The 25,581-nt window shown below is 44.3% G+C and overlaps 1 protein-coding gene across 1 annotated transcript in view; it reads right to left on the bottom strand.

The window, feature by feature from the left end:
• Nucleotides 1-25,581, bottom strand: part of pdlim4 (PDZ and LIM domain 4) — a 78,149-nt gene that overhangs the window by 36,875 nt on the left and 15,693 nt on the right. The window contains exons 2-3 of the mRNA XM_080748521.1: nt 21,548-21,699; nt 2,265-2,346 (exon numbers count right to left, since the gene is read on the bottom strand). Of these exons, the coding sequence (XP_080604647.1) occupies nt 2,265-2,346; nt 21,548-21,699 (234 nt within the window). The remainder of the gene's footprint in view (nt 1-2,264; nt 2,347-21,547; nt 21,700-25,581) is intronic.

Genomic DNA, 25,581 nt, shown 5'->3' with positions numbered 1-25,581 from the left:
ATGGTTTCTGTCACATGTCTGGGTCACAGACTCACAGTATGCTCATTGTGTGGCTGTTTCAATTACACTTTATCCCTCAGATTCTGTGCACATGCGGGCGCACAGCGGGGTGTTGCACGCACGCGCACACAGCACACAAACAAAAATGACACCCAAGCACCAAACAAGCGAATGTAAAAGAGAAACTCCCACGTACAAATAAAACACGTCGGTTCAAGGCGTACACGCACCCGCACACACACGTGCATGTACTGTACACACGCGTGCACACACACACGCGCACGCATCCTCTTCCCTGTTTACAGGCCTGTCTGCCTGCCAGCTCTGGGAAAAGCTGGAGGAGATAAAGTGCAAGAGCTCATCTTGCTCTTGAATATCCGTTTGGCAGCTCGTACGATTGGAGAACAATCAAGACACTATTTCAAAACCTCTACAGCGAACAGTGGGACGCATTATCTCATTCATAATCATGTGAACGATAGCGGAACCGCAAATTATTTTGCTTGTTGCCATGGATGCTTCTTTGCGAGATAAACACGAGGCCATGGATATCACACCCAGGTTACCACTGAGTCATCTAAGTAAAGTAGATGCTGGTCTAAAATAGAATCTAGTTGAAGGCAACCCAGGAGTCTTTTGTTTAGTATTTTGCCTTAACTTTTTTCCCTCTGCATAAAATGTATTTGACGAAAATAACTGATCAACAAGCTCACACTCACAACATGACTGTTCAGTGTGTAGAACATTCATTGTAGTTACATTTAGTTTCACACGTGTGTTTGCTAGTTTAAATTTTGTTTCTTATAGTTTAAACATTTTTGATTTAGTTTTGTTTTTATTTGTTTCATTATTAGTTTCAGTTTCAGTATTTGTCAGGGGTTCAGAATAGGCATTGTGTAACTAAACACAACATTTGTATTACTATTGCACACAATAGAATTTCAGTTAGTTTATTTCTGTTTTTATTTCAGTCAACCATAACGATTTTACTCAACAATTTTTAGTTTTCAGTTTAAGCTGCACTGCTGAGTTAGCAGCTATGAATTCCAAATAAGCCGATTAATGTGTTATGCAGCAGTGGATCATATTTGAAAGCTGTAGATGCTAGTCTAAATAGTTTGTCTAAAATCCAATGTAAATCATACAAAGGATATATTACACTGCCATCAGTTTCACCCCAACAAATGTCAAATAATCTTTTCTTTGGCCAGTGTGGTTAGTAGCAGGAGTTTATAGTAGAAGAAAAATGCTGGCCTAAATCAAGTCCAGTGTAATAATGCTCTTCGAGTCAAGTATCTTTTTCTTTTGGACAGTGTAGCAGGCAGCAGCAGTAATACAGTAGGTAGTAACAGTCGGAAGTATTAAATGCAAGTCTAAATCGAGTCTTGCATAAATCATGTCTACACCATCATGCAGCAAACCAACTCTTGGATCGATGTACCGCAACCCTGTGTGCTGCATACTTAACACTGGACTGTATTTCCCAACCAAGCGTAGAAACATCTATGAACCTTTCAACCACACTTAACTCAAAACCAAGCTAAATGTGGGTAAAATGAGCGTATCTTTTTGGAAAAGAAAAACTAAACTGATGTGGGGCTATCATTAACCTGAACTATTATGGTTAACTGGTTGGGTCAAACCAATACAACAAATATTGTTCGATTTTAGCCCTTCGTAGCTCACGCATGGTTGTAGAGAGAGACTATTTTTGCAAGGCCACACCCACATCTCAGTGTCCATAGATGGGGGTTGGTGTGCATGGGGAACACCAGGAAATACAAGGAAACACAGAAAATGATCAGATAAAAAGTCTTCTTATTAAAGAACACAGATGATACGGGTAATTATAGAATGCCGTATCGTATTCAAACATGTGTGAGACTTTATTAAGCACTTTGTTTGTGAAATCTGAATGTTGGTGTAGTTGTAGGGTGCTAAATAAGTCGCTCTGCCCGAACCCATGTAAACCCGGGAACATGACGGTCAGGGCTCGGTCTCTACGACCGTGCGTGAGCTACGAAGGGCTAAAATCGCTTTAGGAAACCCGGCCAATAGCATCTCACTGTTTTGCAGTCTGAGCAAGCCAGAGGACTGTCGGGCACAGCTCAGATTCAGCCGTGAATGTACAGAGCTTTGCCGTCAGTGTACGTTTCTCTCTGCTGTACTGTATGTGAACTTGACACTGGAGAATACATAGGATCATCTGGAGTAAACAGGATCACATGGAGTAAACAGGATCACCTGGAGTAAACAGTGCTTACCTGAGAGTCTGGCTCTGTGTATGGGCTTGTCTTGCCATCTTCGCTAACTGTTGGCGACCACACTCTCTCACCTGATCCTGACCTGAAAGACAATACGAGAAAACAGATAAATATCCATGTCATCATACCCGAGGGGGCAAGTCGATCTGAACACGATACATCATTGTTTGCAAGAAAGCTTTTCCAGTGCACAGCTAGTGTGTTTGAAACTCTCCATTATTGCTGGAGCCGGATCTTTGTTTCAGTGGAAAGTACAAAATGAAATGCCATTTACTTTAATCTTCTTAATGTGACTTAACCACGTTAACCCTGGTGTCCTTATTTTGGGCTTGTCATTAAGTCAAATGTTATTTTTACTTTTTGAAAAGGTAAAAAAATAAAAATCACAACACGCCAGGTTGTGTTGTGGGTTCGTGGAAAGAACCTGCCTTCTGTCCTCCAAAACAAACCTTATTACGGTATATCTACAGTTTACACATAATATGTCTTGGCAGGCCAAGACATATTAGGACCGAAGCTGCATTCCAACTACTAGAATAAAGATAAAGTCACCTCACATTACTGCCAAATCAACTCACAAACTCCTTGGGAAACTTTGATAGCACTTATCTTCTTCTAAGATTACAAGTAATTGGCTCAAGTCGATTTCGCTTTTAATCGGAAAACAAAAATGTCTGCTATAGATCCACAGTAATAAAGATGTACTGTGTACAGTAGTACCTGGTTATCTTTCTTAGTGGTCTTCCAGTGCGTGCCTATCAAACGGCGGCGCGCGCAATTTATTGCTTCCATTTAAGAAGCAGCTGAATAAAGTGATTTGGTGGATCTAGGTAATACAATCCTCAAGCCCATAAAAAAACCCACTGCAGGTCATTTTTCCCTTGAATGCATTACACTGTACGCCGGTGTGATTTACTGTAAGTCTGCTCGGTATGCTGGATCCATTGCGGTCCCTCGCCGAGGAGAGAGAGCATTACTGTTGTCTGAACACTTTGTGGGCATAATACGTGTGCGCCATGTGGCCGGTCACCATGGTATTTACCATTAAGTAGTAAAGAAGGCCAACTTTATGAAGAACGAGGATTACGGCATCACGGCACACACCGGGCCCACTTGAGAGACGAAAGGGTGTAGTGAGTGAGTGTGTGTGCGCGCGCACGTGCATGTGTGTGCGCGTGTGCACGTGCGTGCGTGTGGTGAGTTTCCCTTCATTCATCTCGCTGTGTTCACCCACTCATTCATTCACACCTCCATCCACTGAGACCTATAGGACCCCTAACCGCAAGGGGACGGCAACAAAGAGGCCTGTGTTTTGTTGTGTAGAGTGTGTGTGTGTGTGTGTGTGTGTGTGTGTGTGTGTGTGTGTGTGTGTGTGTGTGTGTGTGTGTGTGTGTGTGTGTGTGTGTGTGTGTGTGTGTGTGTGTGTGTGTGTGTGTGCGTGCGTGCGTGCGTGCGTGCGTGCGTGCGTGCGTGCGTGCGTGCGTGCGTGCGTGCGTGCGTGCGTGCGTGTGTGTGTGTGTGTGCGTGCGTGTGTGTGTGTGCGTGTCTCTACTGGTGGAAACTTGACGTCTTTCTTGGTGAGGTCATGGGCCTGCAGCTGGCACAGCGTTGGTTGCTCTGAGGCAACGTTTCAGATATGAGACACGGAGGTGTTGCTATCAAGGCGCCGAGTGTCTGATGGGACGCGCGACTGCCATGGGCGTGGGACGATGCCTTGCTAATGGGACCCAACCCCTACCGCCCAAATACCCCCTCCCCCCGTTTCTCCAACCCTCGGATGTCCCCGCCGTTGTTGATGGTTTTGTTTCCGTTGGTGACCGCCGCACCGCGGCACAAAGTGCCTCATTGAATCGAGCGAGAGTTCGGCCCTGAATGGCCAATTTGAAGTGACATTTTGGGGAAAGTTGCAGGACAAAGAGCCATGGAACGGACAGTGCGTCTGTGCGGTGATAATGGAGATGAGGACATGACTGTGGAAACTGTGAGAGGCAGAGGGAGAGAGAGCGAGAGTTCAACTTAACCTTGATGTCCCTGTTTTAGGAATGTCATTATGAAAAATATACATATTTTAAATAATTCATAAAGCATAAAGTAATGCCTTGGTTAACAGCAAACTACCGGTACCTGACATGTATTTGACATGACGTATACATTTTTTGTGAACAAAGGTCGCAGTTTACTATGAGAAACGGCACATCATGTCCGTGTCCGTTTTTTTGGGGGTTTGCCGCTCTGACATCACGCTGACTCTCAGCTCTAACATCACTGTCAGGGGAACCAAATCTCTTTTATGCCCATATATGGAGATCCCTGTGATGCCAGGGGAACCAAATCCATTTTATGCTCATATATGGAGATCCCTGATGTCATCAATATTAAGCCCATATCTGTGAATATCTATGGGTACCTGGGGTCTCCATATTATGGGTAACTGGTCCGATATACATCACTGGCCAGATGGCCAAGACATGGCGCGACCTCGCTTTTCGCCCTTAGGTGTCTTACTGGTTCATTATACAACAACATTATGTTATAGGACGTATCCTATTTTGCTAATTGTGAGGTCCGTTTGTCCATTTACCATAATACTGTGTGTCTATATACAGTATACTACAGTTAAGCCAACTGTGGCTACTGTAAGACCAACTCATGAACCTTTTATTGTGCTTGGCAAAACAACGTGGTTCTAATTCTGATGTACATATGTCATGTTAATGGTTCTAATTCTGATGTACATATGTCATGTTAATGGGCCGAGGCTAAGGACTGTCCAGACCCGAGTCTGCTCTGCATCATTACAACACGCGGACAATGGGTTGTTGTTTTTTGCATTATAGCCGCTGTAGCAAGGTCCTCCAATATTGAGACAGTGTGTGAGGGATTACTGGCTAAGAGCATGGTCTGGGAGACATATGAACACTGCTGCTCAGATCTGACCAACTGCTCTGCTTCACATTCATCATCCTCTCTCTCTCTCTCTCTCTCTCTCTCTCTCTCTCTCTCTCTCTCTCTCTCTCTCTCTCTCTCTCTCTCTCTCTCCAGGGGCGTCACTCACAAGAGGGGGGAAAGTGGGACTGAGTTACTAGGGCCCAAGGTGGAGGGCCCTGAAATTATTTCATACTTTAGCTATTGAAGAATAGCAGATATACAAGCTTGTAGATCTGCTATTTTTTAAAAGTCGTGAAAATGTGTGCAAATCTTTGAATATATGTATTTTTTAAGCGAACATTTTTAACTCAGTTTTGCTTCTGGGGGGTCCCTGGAACTAAATACATATAATTTTGGGGGTCCTTCACACGAAAACGTGTGAGCACCACTGAAACATAGGTTTTTCAAAAAACCTTCAATACAAAGACTTGCACAAATCTTCAAGATAAAAAATAAAATAAAAATAGCAGATCTATCTGCTATTTTTCAATATAAAATAACAAAATAACGCAGCGAATCCCAGGGCCCAGAATTTGATGTGACACCCATGCTCTCTCTCTCTCTCTCTCTCTCTCTCTCTCTCTCTCTCTCTCTCTCTCTCTCTCTCTCTCTCTCTCTGTCTCTCTCTCCCTCCCTCCCTGTGCCAGAGCAAAATATGAGTGGAGAAACTTCAGAGGTTTTAGTCCAAACTAAAGTGCAACAATGAAGCACACATCAGATACAAGGCAATCTAGTTGTTTTTGGCACGTCATCATCATAATTTTTTGGAGGTTTCAACAATAAAACTATTTGATTGCTTTATATCCGTGACCTCCAGTTCTATAATTTGGCATTTGGGAAGAATAAATAACTATAACAATAGCTATGAATATTTCATCTGGAAAATCGTTCTAACTCAAGTGGATGGCCGAGTCCATATATCTCAACTGTAATGACATCGAAAGTGGTGAATTATATCGTTTTGGAACATTTTCAGAGTAATCAAAATCCATCCAAATGTCACGATCAACTCTGCACTCCAGTTCACAGTCATCATTCATATTTACAGAACATTATGGTTCATCAGTGTGGATTCTCTCAACATCATCTCTATACCAGTCAGTGGTTCTCAACCTGTGGGCCGGGACCAGAGTATATACTGTATATATAATAGACAACGGATAGCCCCGCCCCCAGCTATTCATTTCAGTGCAAGTGCTCAGTGCAGTTTCAGCTTTGGCCACATGTCCTTTTGCTTTAACTCTGGCCCTGGGTTCTGGGGGCTTGGCCGGGACCCCCAGTGGGGTCCCCAAATTATTAATACCTCTAAAATGTCCAATTAAACATTGACCAAATTGTCAAATATTAGAGGTAGAAATTGTGAAAATAGCATGTAGATCTGCTATTTTCACAATAAAACCGTGTTATACAAAATGTAACTCCCCAACTCTTAGTGCTCGTCAGGGTGGGGGGGTCCCCAGTTAAAATATGATTATTTTGGGCGTTGCAGCCTGAAAAGGTTGAGAACCACTGCTCTATATAATACTGTAGTAGTTATCATTCTTAGTGCAGACGGCCCTTAAACCTGATTCATGATTTTGCCGTTCTAAGAGCGCCAGACAGACCCACATTTCCTTTCTCTGTGGACAGTGGTGGAAAGTAACTAAGTGCATTTACTCAAGTACTGTACTTAAGTACAAATGTGAGGTACATTTACTTTACCAGAGTATTTCCAATTTTCAATAGTTTCACTTTTACTCCACAACATCTCAATGTAGTCAAATATTGCACTTGAGACTCCACTTAAAGTGGGCATGACATGGCCAAAACAGCTAATTATGGCTATCAAATTAGCCAATTTTTTTAATGATGTCATGTACCCCCATGTTAAATTACCCAATCAAATTAATTTATTGTAGTTACTGTACTGAAAGTAGTACTTTCTGTACAGTAACGGCAATACATTAATTTGATTGGGCTAATGGGGGGAGGGGCGGAGACTCGCGGAGTCGAGTATCCATATCATTATCTTTTGAAACTGCCCCAAAAAAAGCTGTCCGAGGCATGTTTCCGACTTTCTAAACCAACTTTTAAACTATCAGTTCTAGGGGTAAAAATTATACACCATTCGCTATAAAATGGTAAAAAAGTACATGTCTTTTTCAAAAAAGGTGTCAGAGATTCGTTACGAGGGTCAACACGCTTCTCAGTTCTCCCCGTCTAAGGGACGGTTTTGTCAGCCATACCCTGCTGTGTCTTCCGCTAGCCGCAATGCCGTTACGTTTCAATATCACGCGGCCGGGACAGCTTAGAACGAGCGTCCAGCGATCTCCTTCTCCTCGGCAGCTTTGAGCCCTTTTAGCAGACATATGTCCTGCTGTCTCGGAGGACTGAGGTCCGTGGCTCATACACTCTGTGTGTGTGTAGCCTGTGTGTGACACACACAATAGCTCTCCAAAATAGCCTTGCGGTGCGGCGCTGCTACACGCTAACAACAACATCACGTTGTGCGCGGCACGGCAGGACGGACGAAGTATACATTGCGAGGCACCGCACAACGGACGAAGTATACATTGCGCGGCACCGCACGACGGACGAAGTATACATTCACTACTAACTGATACGGCCCCGCCTCCTTTTCAGACCGTTTGAAGAAACACCACGTGACTTACTGTATCATAATGTTAAATTTCGGCCGGTGTCACGCCCCCTTTAAGTTACTAGTTAGTTACTTTGTAGATGTGTATTATTTATTATTATTAGCCAAACATACATTAACCACTTCAACCTATTTACACTTACTTTGGCAATTTGAAAATAGACGACCTACATGTGAGCTTGTAGATCTGCTATATTCTAATATTTTTTTTGGAGACATAGGCTAATGATAACTTTGTCAAATGAGACATTAGGCATAATGAGTACTTTCAACTTTTGGTACTATAAGTACATTTTGATACTAATATTTTTGTGCTTTTACATTTTGAATACCGGACTTACTAGTATTTCTCTGATACTTTTTCTTAAGTATTAGAAACATATCCACCATTGTCTATGGATTGGTTAGAGTGTGTGAAACTTCTCCCTGTCAAATAAACGTGCATTAGTAGAGAAAGCTCACCACAGCATAACCAAAATGTACAAGCAGCCAGTGGAGCATTAACGGAAAGGTTGCAATGTTTAGGGCCAGAGCACCAAGACAATAACTGCTGTGTCCCCTGAATGAACAGGTATAATAATAGACTGCCATTATAGGTACACAGTAAAATAACCAGCGTTATTTAACTCAGAGAGCATGACCTCATTTATTCACTCTGGGGGTAAAATTAACACTGAGGAGTTTTAGTGTGTGTTGAGAAACAAGAGCTGGGAAGTCCATCATCAACTCTTATTTTTTTTTTGCCCCCAAACAGAGAAGCATATTAGTAGCGCAAAGACTTTCTAATCTCTCTCCTGTGCCTGCTGTCTGGCTCGTCGGTTCCCGTGCCAACTGCGAATGATAAATCTGTGCAGCACGGCATCAGAGGAATCTGTGAATAATACCCACGCTTGTCAGGATTACACGCTTTCAAGTTGATGCCGTGTTTAGACCGAATTTGCCCCGATCTGTTCCTCTATGCCGTGCCGTCCTGGTAACGCCAGACGAGATGTTTCATATTAAGAGTATGTCTAGATTGGGGGAGCCTTACCTCATCTTTAAAGCCCCCACCCCCACCTCTGTCTGGCTCTAATGCCAAGGAGAAGATGAATAGGCCTACAGTGGAGACCTCTGGTTCTGCCTTGCATAGGGATTCACACCATTGGTGGAAAGTATCTAAGTACATTTTTAGTACAATACAATTTTTTTGATTTTTTTGTTGTTGTACTTTAATGGAGTATTTCCGATGTCCAATACTTTTATTTCTACTCCACGACATCTTGGATCCAAAGTTTATTCCACTACATTTATTTGAAAACTTTAGTTAGTTACTTTGATTTTGGTTATTACATTAACCACTTTGTGAGCATTGTGAGCCTGAATATCTGCTATTTTCAAAATAAAAACTTTTTTATTGTAAAATTATTATAGAAAAGCTCATAGAGAGATAACATTCTGCTGTATTGTATTGCATTAACCATCAAAGTCAAACATTCACAATTCAGACTGTGAAAATCGGTTCCTCATTATGTGTATCAGAATAGACTACAGTCCATTACTCACAGAGGTCTTCTGCTACTTATTAAAACTCTTATGCTTCTGCCTCGCTGGGGGATAAAGAAAAACACTACATTTCCCATCAAGCTTAGCGGCCAAACCAGATCGGTGTCTCTGTGCTCCATTCTCTACACTGTGCCAGACGCATGATAGCGATAGACGATCCATTGTAAACAGGATCGATGTTATTGACTAGGCTGCTTGGCAACGTTAGCTTCAGTTGCCGTTTGGATTAAACTTCACCACACTAAAGATCACGTGCGCCTGTCATTCACGCCTATAGCACACGCGCCGGTAAGTTCAATGCATTTACCGTAATAGAGGCGCGGATGTGAATGACAATGGAACATGTCTAGTCCTCGATTATAATACGACCCCCTATTTTGAGGATGTGTTTAAGAAAAAAAATGTTGTCCTATATTCGGGCCAATACGGGTAAGTAAGAAATGTGAGTACTTCTTCCACCACTGATTCACACACATGGAGCGTCTGTGTTCTCCTGAGATTACTAAGGCTCATAAGCTCATAAGCAACACATTGTGAGCTCGTTCAGTTCGGCTTTGAACTGAACAAGCCTACAAGAGGCACCCCAGTATAGAGGCACTAGGGTTCATGCTGTAAAAAAGAAAAAAAAAAAAAAAAAAAAAACAGAAACAAACAGCTGTATCTACTTTGGGTAAATTATAATAAAGCATTATTTTTTCCCCCTAAATGTTATTTAGTGAAATCTGAAGATTTCTTTTTTTATTCTACACCACAAGGTTACGTCAGGAGTAGGTGGTCACATTACAGCATGTGAAACACAGTCAGAATGAAAGAGAGAGAGGGGGGGAGGAGAGGGAGAGAGAGAGAGAGAGAGAGCACGAAAATAACCGACAGAAAGTGAAATAGGAACAGTGACTAATGTTACGCAGCAGAGAAAGTGAAACACACCACTGACAGGAAAGTGCCAGAGGAGAGGGCAGTGGCGTCAGTTCGGCAAAAGCTATGGTATGGCAACATGACTGGTGTCTTGCACGCACGCAACGCCAGTCATGTTGCCATACCTTAGCAACGCAACAGGCATGATGAATTTATTTTATTACATTTTATTGCGACCGAAGGTCGCAGTATACCATGAGAAATGTCGCAGCTTGTCTCCGTCTGTCTGTCTGTCTGTTCAGTCGTCAGTCAGTCAGTACACATTTTTACAGTCTATTGGTTCCCTTGTCACTGTGACATCACTCTGACATCATGCTCTGATGTCACTGTGATGTCAGGGGAACCACTCTTAACAGAATGGGTTTGCTGCTCTGACCTCATGCTCTGGCTTCATGTCCCTTCTATGCCCATATATTTTATGCCCATATATAGTCGACAATGTGATGTCAGAACATGCCCATATATGGGCATTCCCAGATCACACTTGAAAATTATTTACTTCCTTGTCTGTTTTATGCCCATATATGGATGCCCAGTTTCATCAATATGAATATATCTGGGAATGCCCATATTTGGTAATGGCCATATATGGGCACGTCCTGCGGTATCTGGTCCGATATACATCACTGGCCAGATAGCCAAGAATTGGCGCGACTGAGGCGTCTTACTCGTTTTTTCCCTTGTAGCCAATTTATGGCAGCTGCCATACCTTGCCATACCGAATTGACGCCTCTGGGAGAGGCCCAGTCAGTCCCCGGTCATCACTGTGATCTTCTTCTTCTTCATCATCTTCTTCTGCTTCTTCTTCTTTGGTCATACTTTCCCTTGCCTGACCTCTCCCTGCCAGATCCAATTTCCTGATGGGGGAGATTTCGTTTTTGGTGCGGTGGACGAGTTTACTTTGGCTGCACAGACATTCCCCATGTTTGAGGAGAACACAGGGAGACAGACGGGAGAAACGACTTGCCCTCAAATTAAGATGTGGCGGGACTTTGTTTTTCTTTCAATGTAACGCCGCATACCGTACATCCATTTGGAGGAAAGGAGGGGGAAATTATTACCTGTTCGCCGTGCGGTAATTATAAAATATGGAGTGCCTCCTTTGTAGACGACGTGTTATCTTTTTTGGCAGACGTTAAGTCGTTAAGAAGCGCCGACGTCGTTTGCTTAATATTTGTGCTTTCAATCTTCTTCTTTTTTTTTTTTTTTTTTTGCAAGAGTCGGTCTCTCATTCTGGAACAAAACTTTCCGTCCGTCCTTCAAGGTTCAGCATGCTATCATCAAACCCATCTCAACCAGAGAGAACCGGTTTTCCACTTCTATCACGGAGTCGGGCCCCATAAATCAAACGCTATCGGGGGGACAGTTCTTCCGTGTTATTATTGTAATGAGAGACGGGATCAAAACGGTTTGCCTCCTCTATAGGTTCAGGTTCGGGCATACGGCAGAGTCTCTGCATGCGTTTTTTTAAAAGGGCAGTCACAGGGGTCTCTCGACGACAACGTCGACAGAGCTCCGGTGTGTGTGTGTGTGTGCGTGGGGTTGTGATTAGAAGACCCTGCGTCTCAGCGATGACAAGATCACTTAAAAGCATTAGGGAGGAGGGGAGGGAGGGAGGGATGGCTGTGGTCTCTCCCTGAGACTCCCTTGATGTTATACGTTCTTTACGACCACAGCAAACGGAGGCCTAAGGACTGCAGTGGAACATGGAGATGAAGGGATGACTGGGTGGGGGGTGGAGGGGGTAGCGGGGGTAGGGTGGAGTAGGGTGGAGTAGGGGATCCTTCTCTGGGAGGTTACATTTTTTCCCCTCTCTGCGTCACAGCTGGAGCCCTGTGTTCCTTTCGGGACCCATGCGGACCCCCGTGCATAATTCCTCGGCGGTGAGTCACGGGTCATGGAGTCAAAGCGAGACGGTGGGGTGGGGGGGGGGGGGCTTTTCTCTGCCTGTTGCGTCCGAATCCATTAAGCCTCTCCTCCGGGTGCCGTTGTGTGCGATCTGGACCGCGGACTCACACGACGCGAGGACACGCCGCTCACAGAAGTGAACGCACGCACACACACACACACAGTGTCCGCACGGCACGCAGTCGAATTCACTGTGTTCATTTGGACCATTCCGTGTCCATTTGGGGTCCACTCTTACACTGTCAGTGTCAAATGAACACTGAGGATTTTGCTGTGTGTGTGTGTGTGTGTGTGTGTGTGTGTGTGTGTGTGTGTGTGTGTGTGTGTGTGTGTGTGTGTGTGTGTGTGTGTGTGTGTGTGTGTGTGTGTGCACGTGACGTGTACATGTGTAAGTGCGTGTGAGGTTCTTTCCGAAGGGGCCCGACCATCAGTGGAAAAGCAACAAAACCCAAAACCATCATCTGTCCCGGAGGCCCGTTCTCTGACCGCCGTGCTTTCTCAAAGAAGCACACAGGGTAGAAGAAGGAGGGAGGTATTGGGGAGAGGATGAGTGGAGAGGAGAAGGAAATATTCCAAAGGAAAGGAGAAGGAGGAAGAAGGGAGGTGAAGAAAGAATGAAAATAAGTCGACAGGAGATGAAGAGCGATGAGGAGACGATGCAATAGGAGGCTTGAGAAGACGAAGGAGTAAAACGTTGTTGTCGGATGGAAACCGCGTATGTCCAAAACCGTTAATTTTGCGTTCATCATTTTAAAAAGGATTTTGTCACTGTCTGGCCAAAACCTAGTAAAAAGTGCTCGGGACAAAACCTCCCAACTCCACGCTTTCTGCCAAACCAGCTAACTCCACCCGATTGGCCCTCTCTTTTTTTCGTAAATATGTGCTATTGAACACCCTTTACGTCTGTGTGTTGGTCAAAATAATTTTGAACCAATGAAAAGTAGTAAAAAGCCCTTCGGTCAAAACCTCCTAACTCCACCTGAGCTCATTTTCCCAAAAATGAACATTTTGGAGTTGGGAGGTTTCGGCCCGACAGCAGAGATTTAGAATAGTGAAAACAGCAATCTACAAGCACATGTTGTGTGCTTTTAGATCCGCTGTTTTCACTAGTCTTGTGCGACAGCCTTGTGTGACGAAGCAGGGCTTTACTTTACGAAATAAACGTACAAATTCGAAACTCAGAGATACAAGGTTTTCCGAGAGGGTGATGGAGAAGAACGAGACAGCAACAGGGAGAGAGAGAGATGAAGCAGGGAAACGGGGGAAGAGGGAGGGAGGGAGGGAGGAGGTGTATCTGGAAGAGCTGGAAAGAGGCGAGGGTCTTCACTGTAACTGCTTCGTGTCAACGCGTGGATGTACAAGACATGACATGCTCCAGTACAGTATGCTGTCGGTCCCTCTGACAGGGGGCCTCGCAGTTTAGCAATGACCAGCCTCTCCTACATCAGTGGTTCTCAACCTGTGGGTCGGGACCCCCAGGGGGGTCCCCAAAGTATTTTGGGGGGTCCCCAGATGATTAACCTAATGTACAACACCGTTTTCTCACACAACAGTAAACAAACCAACATAAAGTTTAAGTGTATAGAGGGTTTCTGCAAATGTCTTAAGTGACAATTTAAGGACTTTTGTGAAAATAGACGATCTACATGCTCACAACGCCTCGCAAAATAGAATCGTGTTATACAAAATGTAATCCCTCAACTCTTAGTGCTCGTCAGAGTGTTCAAATATGATTATTTTGGGGGGTCGCGGGCTGAAAAGGTTGAGAACCACTGTCCTACATGACGCGGCTCCTATTGATCACACAGGAACAAACATAGTGTAGTGGTGGGCCTGCAGCAACGAGAGCAGCGATAGAAACTAGAAAGGTGCGATTCTGGGAAAATTGCAAGCGTGGTTGCACTGACTCAAGTCGCGAGGAATCCACTGGGAAATGAATTCCTTCGTGCCGTTTATATTAGATATCGTGATGTCAAGTGAAGCATGACCAATCCTGTCTGATTGGACATGATATACTTTTGGGATTACAGCAAAGTTGACAGGTTTACTTTAGGTGACAGAAAAAAGTTAACAGAAGACTGGTTTACTTAGGTGACAGAAAAGTTCTCTGACCTAGAACAATAGTCTGGTTATAGCAACCACATTAACTAGACACACTTCTTTCTTTCTTTCTTTCTTTCTTTCTTTCTTTCTTTCTTTCTTTCTCTCTCCTTACTTAGTCCCTGTCCTTATAGTTCCTTTCCTCTCTCCTTCTCCGCCTCTCACTCACTCTGTTACCTTTCTCTCTAAAGCTGCAGCTTGGCTCTCCTGCGCTTGCCCACTTCCAAGCCCGCTGCGTGACTAACGTATTAATAATACCGTCCTACCGTTTGGTCTGAAGGCGTTTATGCTGTGACCATTTCACCCCGAGAACAGATGCTCTCCGCCGCACCGAGCCCAGTCTGTTATGAAGTCTTTTATTTTTTGTGTGTGTGTGTTTCTTTCCATCTGCCACAAGCTTTCATGAGGTTCGTTGGTCAGCTAACCCAAAAGGGCACAGAACAGAGAGCGGCCTGAAATCTGGGCTATGACACATATTATGAAAAATGGGAGTGAGTGTGTGTGTGTGTGTGTGTCAGGGAGGGGGGGTGGGTTTGGTTATGAAAGTAATGAATGCTGAGACATTACTAGGGAACATTCTTGCGCTACAAGAGGCCTCTGTGGCTCAGCTGCATCCAATGTAATTTTGGTCCACAGCAGACGTGTAGGCTCATATATTTGTCCAACGGCAGCAACACAAAATTACAGGTCTTGGTGTTCCTCGCGCTCTCCTGCTCTCTAGTTCTGGTGACTGTTTTGAGTTCTTTATGGCTCGAGTCTTTTAATGAGGTCTGAGGCCTGTTGTTCTCTAAAATATTATTTTCTGGTGAGTCAGCGCAGGGTTGTGCAAGTCCCTCTCTTGTGATGGTGGTTTAACAGCTAGAGCCTCTCGGCTTACCCCCCGAGCCCACAACAGAACAGATGACAACTTCACATACAGTACAACCCACGGCCCGATCTGCGGATGACACGCAATCGCTGCAGTTCCTCAGTGGCAAAAGAAGTACTCCGATTTGTTTTGCTTAAAGGAGTAGTTCACCCCCAAAATGACTTTTTTTCTATTGATTAGTCACGCCATGGAGAGTAGAGTTCAATAATATTTTTTGGTTTTTGTCACATTCCTAAGACAAAAATTTGATTCGAGTAAATTTACCCCCATTGATTCCGGATGGGGACATCCGGAACGAATGGGGGTAAATTTATTGTTATCACATTTTTGTCCTAGGAATGTGACAAAAACCCAAAAATATTATTGAACTCTACTCTCCATGGCGTGACTAATCAATAGAAAAAAAAACATTTTGGGGTGAACTACTCCTTTAAGTAAAAAAGAAGCAATACCACAACATGGAAATGCTGGCAAAACTGGTATTTGAAAATGTACTTGAGTAAAAGTACTCATTATGCAGAATGTCTCCACTCCACAGGCGCTTTTGAAAATAGCAGCTTCTAGCATAGAAGCTCAAAACACAGTGCGATGAGACACGTTGAGAGTTTGTAATTCTTCTCATTTTGAAGTATAAAGTATGGCTTAATTGGTATGTTTTGTAATAATACATGATCTGCAAAGTAAAGTACAATATTTGCCTCCGTCCTAATACTCCTCCGTACCTCTGAGATGTATTGTAGAAGTAGAAGTAAAATATTGAAACATTTACAGTAAATACTCATACTTAGTTACTTTCCACCACTGCTCTTCCTTGAAAAAAACAGCACTCTCTTGCTGTCCAGAGGACAAATAACGGGGTCTCTCGGGGACGCTGTGTGCTTGGGGAATATGTGTGAAAAAGTAATTTCTCTCCAAAGCGGGATTTGACATGGAGTAAAAAAACATGTAACGAAGATTGCATGGAGGAATGGGGGTGACTTGTGGTGCCCCATATCCCCTGGCTCAGGGAGAGAAACCCAACGCTAAGCTGCGCTCGCCTTTTGCCTGTGTAATTGAGTTTCCAGCCGTCCGCGCAGCCAAAATCTTGGCCGTAAAAAGGCATTCTCTGCACTGAAGGGCCCGTGCGGGTTTCTCACTCAGTCTCTGCGATTCTTTGCCCATTAACTAGGCAGGCCTCTCTCCTTCTCTCTGTCAGGCTCCCTCTAACCCCCCCCCCCACCCACCGTCATTCTCTCTCTCCTTTTCAGGGACGTGCAGGGAATGTTAGAGAGGCAGGGGCTGAAATTTCGAAAAGGGCCTATGGTGGAAATATCAAAAATAGCAGACCTCCAAGCGTTGTGAGCTTGGAGGTCGGCTATTTTCGATGCGTTCAATATGAATACTGGAGATGTGGCTTAACTGCATGTATTTCTACACAGAAAGGGCAATTATTTCAACATAAGATGCTGCGTACAAGTTCAGAAGAGTTTGGACAAGGCAATTCTCTTGAATGCTGCCTTCTTCAGGTATGGCATGGAAAGAGGGCATTTGCATTTCTTTCACCATAGTAAAAACGGCATTCGTGGTCTGGAGAGGGCACTTTTTACAGACGGATAAAAGGGCAGGGGCTCCAGCACCCTTTGATGTATGTGTGTGCACAAGGTGCCTGCTCCTTTACCCTCTCTCCCTCAATCATTCTCTCCCTCCCTTTCTCTTTCTTAGGTCATATCAGCTCTGGGCAGCAGAGCAATATCTACATATCTCCACTGGTACATGTTCCAGATCCTCCCTTCCTCCGTTCCTCCACCTACCTCTCTCTCCCTCCTTATTCCTTCCATCCCTCCCTGACGCCGTTTCTCCACCCCTCTCTTCCACCCAGGGGCATCACAAGGGGGAGGAAAGTGGGTCTGAGTTACTAGGGCCCAGGGTGGAGGGACCTTCATTATTTTATACTTTAGCTATTGAAAAATAACAGATAATACAAGGTCACAGCGCGCTGCAAGCTTGTAGATCTGCTATTTTTGAAAAGTCGTGAAAATCTGTGCAAATCTTTGAATGTATGTTTTTTTTAAGTGGACATTTGAATTTTGCTTCTGGAGGGTCCCTGGAACTAAATATTTTGAGATGGGGGTCCATGGCCAAATACATATCATTTTGGGGGTCCTTAACATGAAAAAGTTTGAGCACCACTGTCATAGAAACATAGGTTTTTCAATAAACCTTAGAAGGATTTGAAATATTCAAAGACTTGCACACATTTTCACGATTTTTCAAAAATAGCAGATCTACAAGCTACAGCGTGGCTACAAGCTCACAGCGCAGCACTCTGTGCCACGCTGTGAGCTTGTAGATCTGCTATTTTTCAATAGTTAAAGCACAAAATGTGAGTGAATCCTTGTACTCAGGGCCCAGAATTTGGTGCGACACCCCTGCTTCCACCCCCTCCCTCCATCCAGCAGCAGCAGCAGCGATGGTACAGTCGAGGCTGTGTGTCATATCATAACTCAAGCGATATGCGGATGAAAAGGTCACATACCAGCAAGATAGCAGCTGGCCTCCAGCTCGCTCTGCCTTCCGACGCGAAAGTCACGTGATCCTCGCCGCGTCCAAAACGTTATCTTATTAGAGGTCAGCAGAGAGCAGCGGAGATGGATGAGAAGAGAAGGGATTTCTAAACGCTGTTGCCCCAGCAGTGGCTTTCAACTCAGCCCTAATAAATTCTAATTAGAACTTATTGAAAAGCATGCATGCGATCACCAACAGATCATAAAACATTTTTTTATTGAGAGTTTGTCTGGTTACAGTTGGAACCAGGGATGTTTGAGACAGATGAAAGATGTTTTTCAACAGTCATATATGGCGCAGACTGTAATTCTTCTGTAAGCAGGGTAGGATTGGGAGAATCCAGTCAGGGCATAGTGAAAATGTGCCTGTCCTGCTCTGAACTATGTGTCACACACTATGAATCACAAGTCAGCATGTCTGGGTTTTTGCCCGGGGAAAAAGTCAAGTAAGCCTCTCTGACTGGCTGGGCTGTAACTGAAGTACAGTGGATGGTCCATGGTTGGCCTAAGGAGGCCTGTGGGTGGTCTTAGACTTCTGTTCTACAATAAATATAGAAAATAGCAGATCCATAAGCTCACAATGCATCGCAATGTGGTGCGTTGTGAGCTTGTAGATCTGCTCTGAGACTTTTGATAATTTTGCCTATAAAGTATAATGGTTAACACATTTCAATAGTTGTGCCCCAGACATTAGATGGCCTTCTAATGGTCTGGCTACTGCAAGACAAACCACATGGTGAAATGATCACAGTATCCTCTAGTAACTGCTTCATTTGTGCATTTCTAATGATGTTTGACAGGTATCTAAGGACACCCTCTCCCAGACCTGGATGAAACCGTATTTACATTCCATTTGTGTTAGCTGTCTTTGTTGTTGGTTCCTTTGTGCAAGACATTAAAGTGAATCCTGTACCAGAGCGCTGAGACAATCGCAAGAAAAACATTCATGTCAATCCGCTTCGCTTTTATGCGACTTAAAACATCCTCCTAACGCAGAAACTCACACCCATCTGGATTTACAGACTACAGATTATCTTCAAACAAACACTACTGCTCTAATTGTACTATATGTCCCAGGTCAGCTCTAATTGCGACCGAAGGTCGCAGTTTACCATGAGAAATGTCACAGCTTGTCTCCGTGTTTGTGTGTACACATTTTTACAGTCTATGGGATGGTTCCCTTGACACATCACTGTGACATCACCTATGTAAAAGTCCATTTACGGGTATTCCCCAGAATCCCTTTTATGCCAATATATGAAGATCCCTGATGTCATCGATATGTATCACTGGCCAGATGGCCAACACATGGCCCATATCTGTGTGGCTAGTTCAGATAGGGATCTCCATGTATGGCATAGAGTATGGATCTCCATATATGGGTAACTGGTCCGATATACATCACTGGTAACTGTAGATGTGGGAGTCCTCGGGGCAGACCCATCCCCAAACGCGCTGCTCGCTATAACCGCAGCTGTGGAGGAGTCTCCCCAGGACTGAGCCTTTTCGGGTCCCACTGTGCATTGCGGTGAAACTGTACTTTGCGTATATCCTAAAATAAATTTACCGTCCCTGAGTGGGTACACTACTTAACGCTATCCCAGTGTGATATATGGAGCACTTCTCAGAGGGGGCCAGGCAGTCTTGTTTCGTGGAACAGGAAAAAGTCGACATTACAAAAAACAGAACGAAAATTGTCTCTGACAATTATTTATAGGATGAAGCTTGGGAGTCCTGTGTGTGTGTGTGTGTGTGTGTGTGTGTGTGTGTGTGTGTGTGTGTGTGTGTGTGTGTGTGTGTGTGTGTGTGTGTGTGTGTGTGTGTGTGTGTGTGTGTGCGTGTTTGTGTGTCTGCTCGCAGGGGCGTCACAGGGGGGGACTGAGTTACTAGGGCCCAAGGTGGAGGGGCCTTATACTTTAGCTATTGAGAAATAGCAGATATACAAGCTCACAGTGTGGCACCGAGTGCCGCGTTGCGAGCTGGTAGATCTGCTATCTTTGAATATATTTATTTTTTAAGCAAACCTTTGTAACGTAAAGTTTTCTTCTTGGCGGCCCCTGGAACTAAAAGATGGGGGTCCGTGGCCAAATACATATTATTTTGGGGGTCCTTCACATGAAAAAGTTTGAGCACCACTGGCATAGAAATATAGGTTTAAAAATAAAATACTTAAAAGGATTTGAAATATTCAAAGACTTGCACAAATGTTGACGATTTCTCAGATCTACAAGCTTGTACACTGTATATCTGCTATTTTTCAATAGTTAAAGCACAAAATGTGAGTGAAACCTTGTACCCAGGGCCCAGAACTTGGTGCGACACCCATGTCTGCTCGTGCGTTGGGCCTCTGATTCTTATTTCCACTGATGTGTGCAGTTCTATAGCTCCTAACCACTGCGACAAGTGTGTTATGTCTAAATAATGCTCTGGGAGGACAGAGCTAAACGCTCCAGTTGTCACTTTAGAGCTCAGAAAGCCACACTGTGCTCTTCATCTGAGAAAGACTATATGGGATCCCGACGTTGCCAGGTCGCTTCTGCACTTCTCAGCACTCTGGTAACCCAATGAAGACGGCCTATTAGAATTCTGGGAAGCGACTGACATTTCACTTTTCCCCTGGCATTCCCCCCGTCTCTGTCTCTTGCACTCGCACTGTTCCTCTCTCAATAATATCCCCTCCGTCTCTATCTTTAACTGTTTAGACCAGTGATTTCCGCTTGGGAGGGGAGCTCTGCTATTTTTTGATCAAACCATGTCGCTCCTGTCCTGCCTTATACGGTCGTCTCATGCATTCTTAGTGTTGCTAAGCTAAAAAGCCAGCGGTGGAAAGAGATCATTCGTCATGCCATGAACCACTTAAATGAAAAGTCGTTCTAAACATTTTGGTTTCTAAAACAGGTCAAAGTGCATCTCAATGTACAGCACGTCCAAGGCTCCTTTAGTTTGATGGCATGGGGCAGACAATAGATCACTTTTGACTCGCATAAACCAGTCGACTCTTAAGTATGACTCAACTGTACCCATATGTGGAACCGACTCACCAGAAATAGAAACAATGTGTATTCCTGGACGGGACACAGTGAATGACCTCAGTGATGAAGCTCCTTCGACTCATGTGTCTTAATGAGCTGTGAGGGTCATTAAGACCCTTGTTGAGGGGGTCTAACGTATGGCTGCCGGTTACTGAGTGACTCACGTCCGACGCAGACTTTCCAAAAGAACTTATTTTTAAGCTCACGGTTCCCGTAAGCCACTGGATGAGCTGCCGATAACCGGATTCTACAAAGTAGTGCGGGGGGCACGTGATCCGTTCCAGAAGCGTGAAAGTATACATGACATGGTGATACGTGTTTTAATGGCGTGTGTCCTTGCGTGGATGCCTGTGTGCTGATGTGTACGCGTGCTTGCGTGTGCGAGCGCGTGCATGCGTGTGTGTGCAAATGCGTGTTCATGCATGCAATTGTTAGGGATGGGACGATATGAAAATGTCATATCACGATTATTGTGTCCAATGAAATCGCGATTTATGATATTATCGCGATAATCAAAATATCATCTACAAGCTCACATCGTGACGCGTTGTGAGCTTTTAGATCGGCTATTTTTTGGCAAAGAGATTTGGTAGAGAGTGAAAAAAAGACTGTTTCAAGTACCGGTACGTATATTATAAGTACGTTTTACCAATAGAGGGTTTAAATGGTACCGGATATACAGCTCAGCAAATAAAAGGTGAATTGATCCCAGTGCATGACAGAGGACGATATCACCATGCGCGCGCGTGCATGTGTGTGTGTGCAAATGTGTGTTTATGCATGCGTGTGTGCGTGTGGTCTGTCTGTACCTGTTTATGTGTAGTGTGAGTTGCTGGGTGCAGGTTTTGATCCTGTTCTGAGCGTCCATGTGTGTCATGGTCTCTGTGCTGTCTCCGTTGATGGCCAGGATGGTGTCGCCTGGAACCAGGTCCCCCTGGGCCGCCTTACTGCCTGGCGTCACCTAATGACACCCACACGCACGCACGCACACACACAGGCACAGACGAGGGGAAAAGAAAAAGGAGATTTGTCAAAGGGCGGTAAAACAATTGCTGTCAAGTGTCTGCAAAGAAAGAAGCAAAGAAAGAAAGAATGAAAGAAAGAAGATAATATTGGTCTGGAAGTGCCAACGCCCAGGTACAATTCAGCAGTACCAGCTGTCTCCAGATGGGTGTCGTGTTGCCTCGGGCAGGCTTCTACGTTTACACTTCTAACTGCCTGCTACAATGACAGAGAGGAGAGCCATCATCATTGTTCCTGCTGGAGGATCCCAGACTAGAACTCTTTGAGGGATAGAGTATAGAAAAATAATAACGATGTGCAATTTAACGATCCTCTCTCTAGTAAATGTAAAAAAAAGAAAGAAAAAAAAATCTACAGTCCAAGAGCCATCAAACTAAATCTTTTAAGGACTGTTTTCGTAATCCCCCAAAATCCCACAGCACTGGCTTTGAGAGAGGATTTTGTCCTTACAGCCTGTGGTATGAACCTGAAGGCTGGTCTGCAAGTCATCACGTCGGTTTCATTTCCCAATGCCTGTTTTGTACCTATGTCTATGTGTAAGCGGTTGCGTCGGTGGGGAGGAGGTGGATTTCGGTGCAACGCTCACCACCGTGATCTTGTTGAACACATGTCTGACTCCGAATGGAACACGCTCTGCACCGCTGAAGTCTTTACACATAAACACCGTTCGTTTTGTTGACACTAACCAGGTTCTTTTTCTGTGGTCCTTCAATTCTGATACACAGAGTGGTTCCTTTGAGTATTTGAACCCCAGGAGGGAAAGAGAAAGGTGAGGCAGAGGATGAGAGAGGGAGAGGGAGAGGGAGACTGAGAGAGAGGGAGGGAGAAAGAGGGAGAGTGGGGGGAGGCTGGCTAAGAAGAGAGTGGACTCCCTTTTGAAGGCTTCACCTTCACAAACACACTGTGACATATGATAGTAATTTTCCATAATTACACACACACACACACACACACACACACACACACACACACACACACACACACACACACACACACACACACACACACAGGATCCCCCACGCTTCCCTCACTGCTGGTCATCTGGTTCTAGCCGGCGTTTGCCGGGATGAAACTACCAATCACGTTGTCTGTCCTCATCGACCTATAAGAACTAAGAATCTACGAGAGGAGGCAGCCATTTCAGCCTTGTTGTTCCTCCACCGGTGAAATGGAGCAACAGATTAGCTTGGATGCAGCTGCTTAAAACTTTTGGCATAACAATATGACCGAAACCGATAACAATCCGGCTTTATTTATTTATTTGTACGAAGAGCGCATTAATCACAGTATTACGCACAGTATGAATAGTTTGGCTCCCCCTCTATTGTTCCCACACAGGGGTGTCGCACCAAATTCTGGGCCCTGGGTACAAGGATTCACTCACATTTTGTGCTTTAACCATTGAAAAATAGCAGAGTGAAAATGTGTGCAAGTCTTTGAATATTTCAAATCCTTCTAAGGTTTTTTGAAAAACCCTATGTTTCTATGTCAGTGGTGCTCAAACTCTTTCATGTGAAGGACCCCCAAAATGATAAGTATTTGGCCACAGACCCCCATCTCAAAATATTTAGTTCCAGGGATCCCCCCCAGAAGCAAAATTTGAGTTTCAAATGTCCACTTACACATTTTCACAACTTTTTTCAAAAATAGCACATCTATAAGCTCGCAGTGCGGCACTCGGTGCAGCGCTGTGAGCTTGTATATCTTCTATTTTTCAATAGCTAAAGTATATAAAGTAAGTACCACCTTGGGCCCTAGTAACTCAGTCCCACTTTCCCCCCCTTGTGACACCCCTGTACCCACACATCCCTCTCTGACACACACAGCGTTTCCACAGAGCGATCAAATTGCAGGAGCAAGCTGGAGCAGGTATAGGGCTTTAGTGCCTTTTGTCAGGGACATGCTGACTGGGAGGGAACGCTTTTGAAACAGTCAATTCCTTTTTGACTCTGAGAAGGTACAAATGTAACCAAAGGGCACCATGGGGTCCATTAGGTCACATTACGTCATTGTCGGGTGGAAACCTCGTACGTCCAAGACCGTTCGTTTTGTATTCATCATTTTAAAAAATGCACTAAACTAGTGAAAACAGCAGATCTACAAGCACACAACGCTTCGCACCGTGAGGCGTTGTGTGCTTGTAGATCGGCTGTTTTCACTACTTTTGTGCGACGGCCTTGTATGATGAAGCAGGGCTTTACTTGGTGAAAAAACGTACAAACTTGAAACTTGGAGATACGAGGTTTCTGCCCGACAGTGACGATATCCTCTCAGCGTTACAAAAAGGATCAATTAGCACTGAGAGTTTTACTATGTACCTGCATTAAAGGGAAGAACACAGCGGATGACCTTTACTTCTTAACACGCACCTTGTGTGTTAAGTGTTACCTATTCGCCCGTGTCCTGTCATAGAAAAGTCTTTAAGTGTGTACCTCTCACCACCACTCATTCATCTCCATACCGGAGCCATTACAACCTGACAAAACAACATCATTCTGCTGCCTGTTACAATGACTGCTGTCTGACCGGGGAGTAACATTAAGATGTATTGTGTTTGGAGCCTTGGAGTTTGGAATGCAAACCTGTGTGTTGAAATACATCTGCGCTTACTGTAATAAAAAAAAAGATACAAGAGGCCCCATAAAATAACATCAGAATACATCTTCGAGCAAACATAGAACACGCATCCCAGGCCAAAATCATGATGCATTTGACCTCAGGGGGTCGCAACGACAAACTGAAAGAAATGCTGAAATCACAGCAATTTCAAAATTGCGAAAGGCAGCTGCAGCCACGAGGGAAGGTTTTCCGCAAGACAGTTCCTGTTCATCATTCTTGATTCTCAATGCTGTTCAAACAAATCGAATAGGCTAATTACCAGCACAAGCTCTTCATCTTCTCATATAAGATCAAATAAAACAGAAAAGCTTTGTTCATGTGTAATCGCAATCACTATGACAACTGGCTATTCTCAAAATAGATCGCCTTACTTAATCGGTCAACAGCATTCAGCCCTAATTTGGCCGGCGCAGTAAAATCCTCTGTGATAATTTGACTCTTTAGAGCAGGGGTTCTCCAAGTGGATTCTAGGGACTCTGTGGGTTCCTTTAGGGGGGTCTAAATTGACCCATACAAGTCTGTAGCGGGTTCATTTGGTTCCATTTGTACACTGTCAGAGTTAAGGGGAGACCTTGAAATTTGAAAGTTTGAGAAACACTGCTTTAGAGGATAAACAGAAACACTGACCCAAGTCAGTTACATGAGCACTGAGGCTTTTACTGTGTAGAGATGATCCAGTCTGGGAGCATCTTATCCACTCTCCAGAGAGACAAGGGAAAGACTTGGACAGCAGCGCTGTGTGTTACCAAAGGAGCCGCTTGACTGGAGCTCAGCAGAGCCTTTGAAGTTCACGCTCCACGAAACAGTAATAACTGAGGTTTAGAGGGTCTCCCCCCGTCCATGACTCTGTTCTGACACAGCAAGAGGTCATAGGCATGTTGGTAATGCCTAATGTATGCCCTCTAGTGCTATGGAAAGTGTTGCTCGCCAACCAGAACTCATTAAGCTAATAACAACACGTCGCAAATGCTAGTTGGCAGTGGCACTATAGCTTTCAGTTCATGTTGGTGAGCAACACCGTTATCCGGTGGCTGTATGTATGCTTGTCTGTCTGTCTGTGTGTATAATAACTGTGTAATTTGCAGGTATCAGTGTGAATACACAAATGTGTACTGGTATATATTTTTAGGTTTAGCAGTGTTGTCTTTGGTGTGTTTATCTGTATGTGAAAGTATGTGTGTGTACCCTAGGTCTGTGTGTG

Source organism: Nannobrachium achirus, assembly GCF_963921795.1.
Source record: "Nannobrachium achirus genome assembly, chromosome: 19".
Lineage (NCBI taxonomy): Eukaryota > Metazoa > Chordata > Actinopteri > Myctophiformes > Myctophidae > Nannobrachium > Nannobrachium achirus.
Note: the sequence above shows the minus strand (reverse complement) of the source record. Positions and strands in the feature narration are given on the sequence as shown.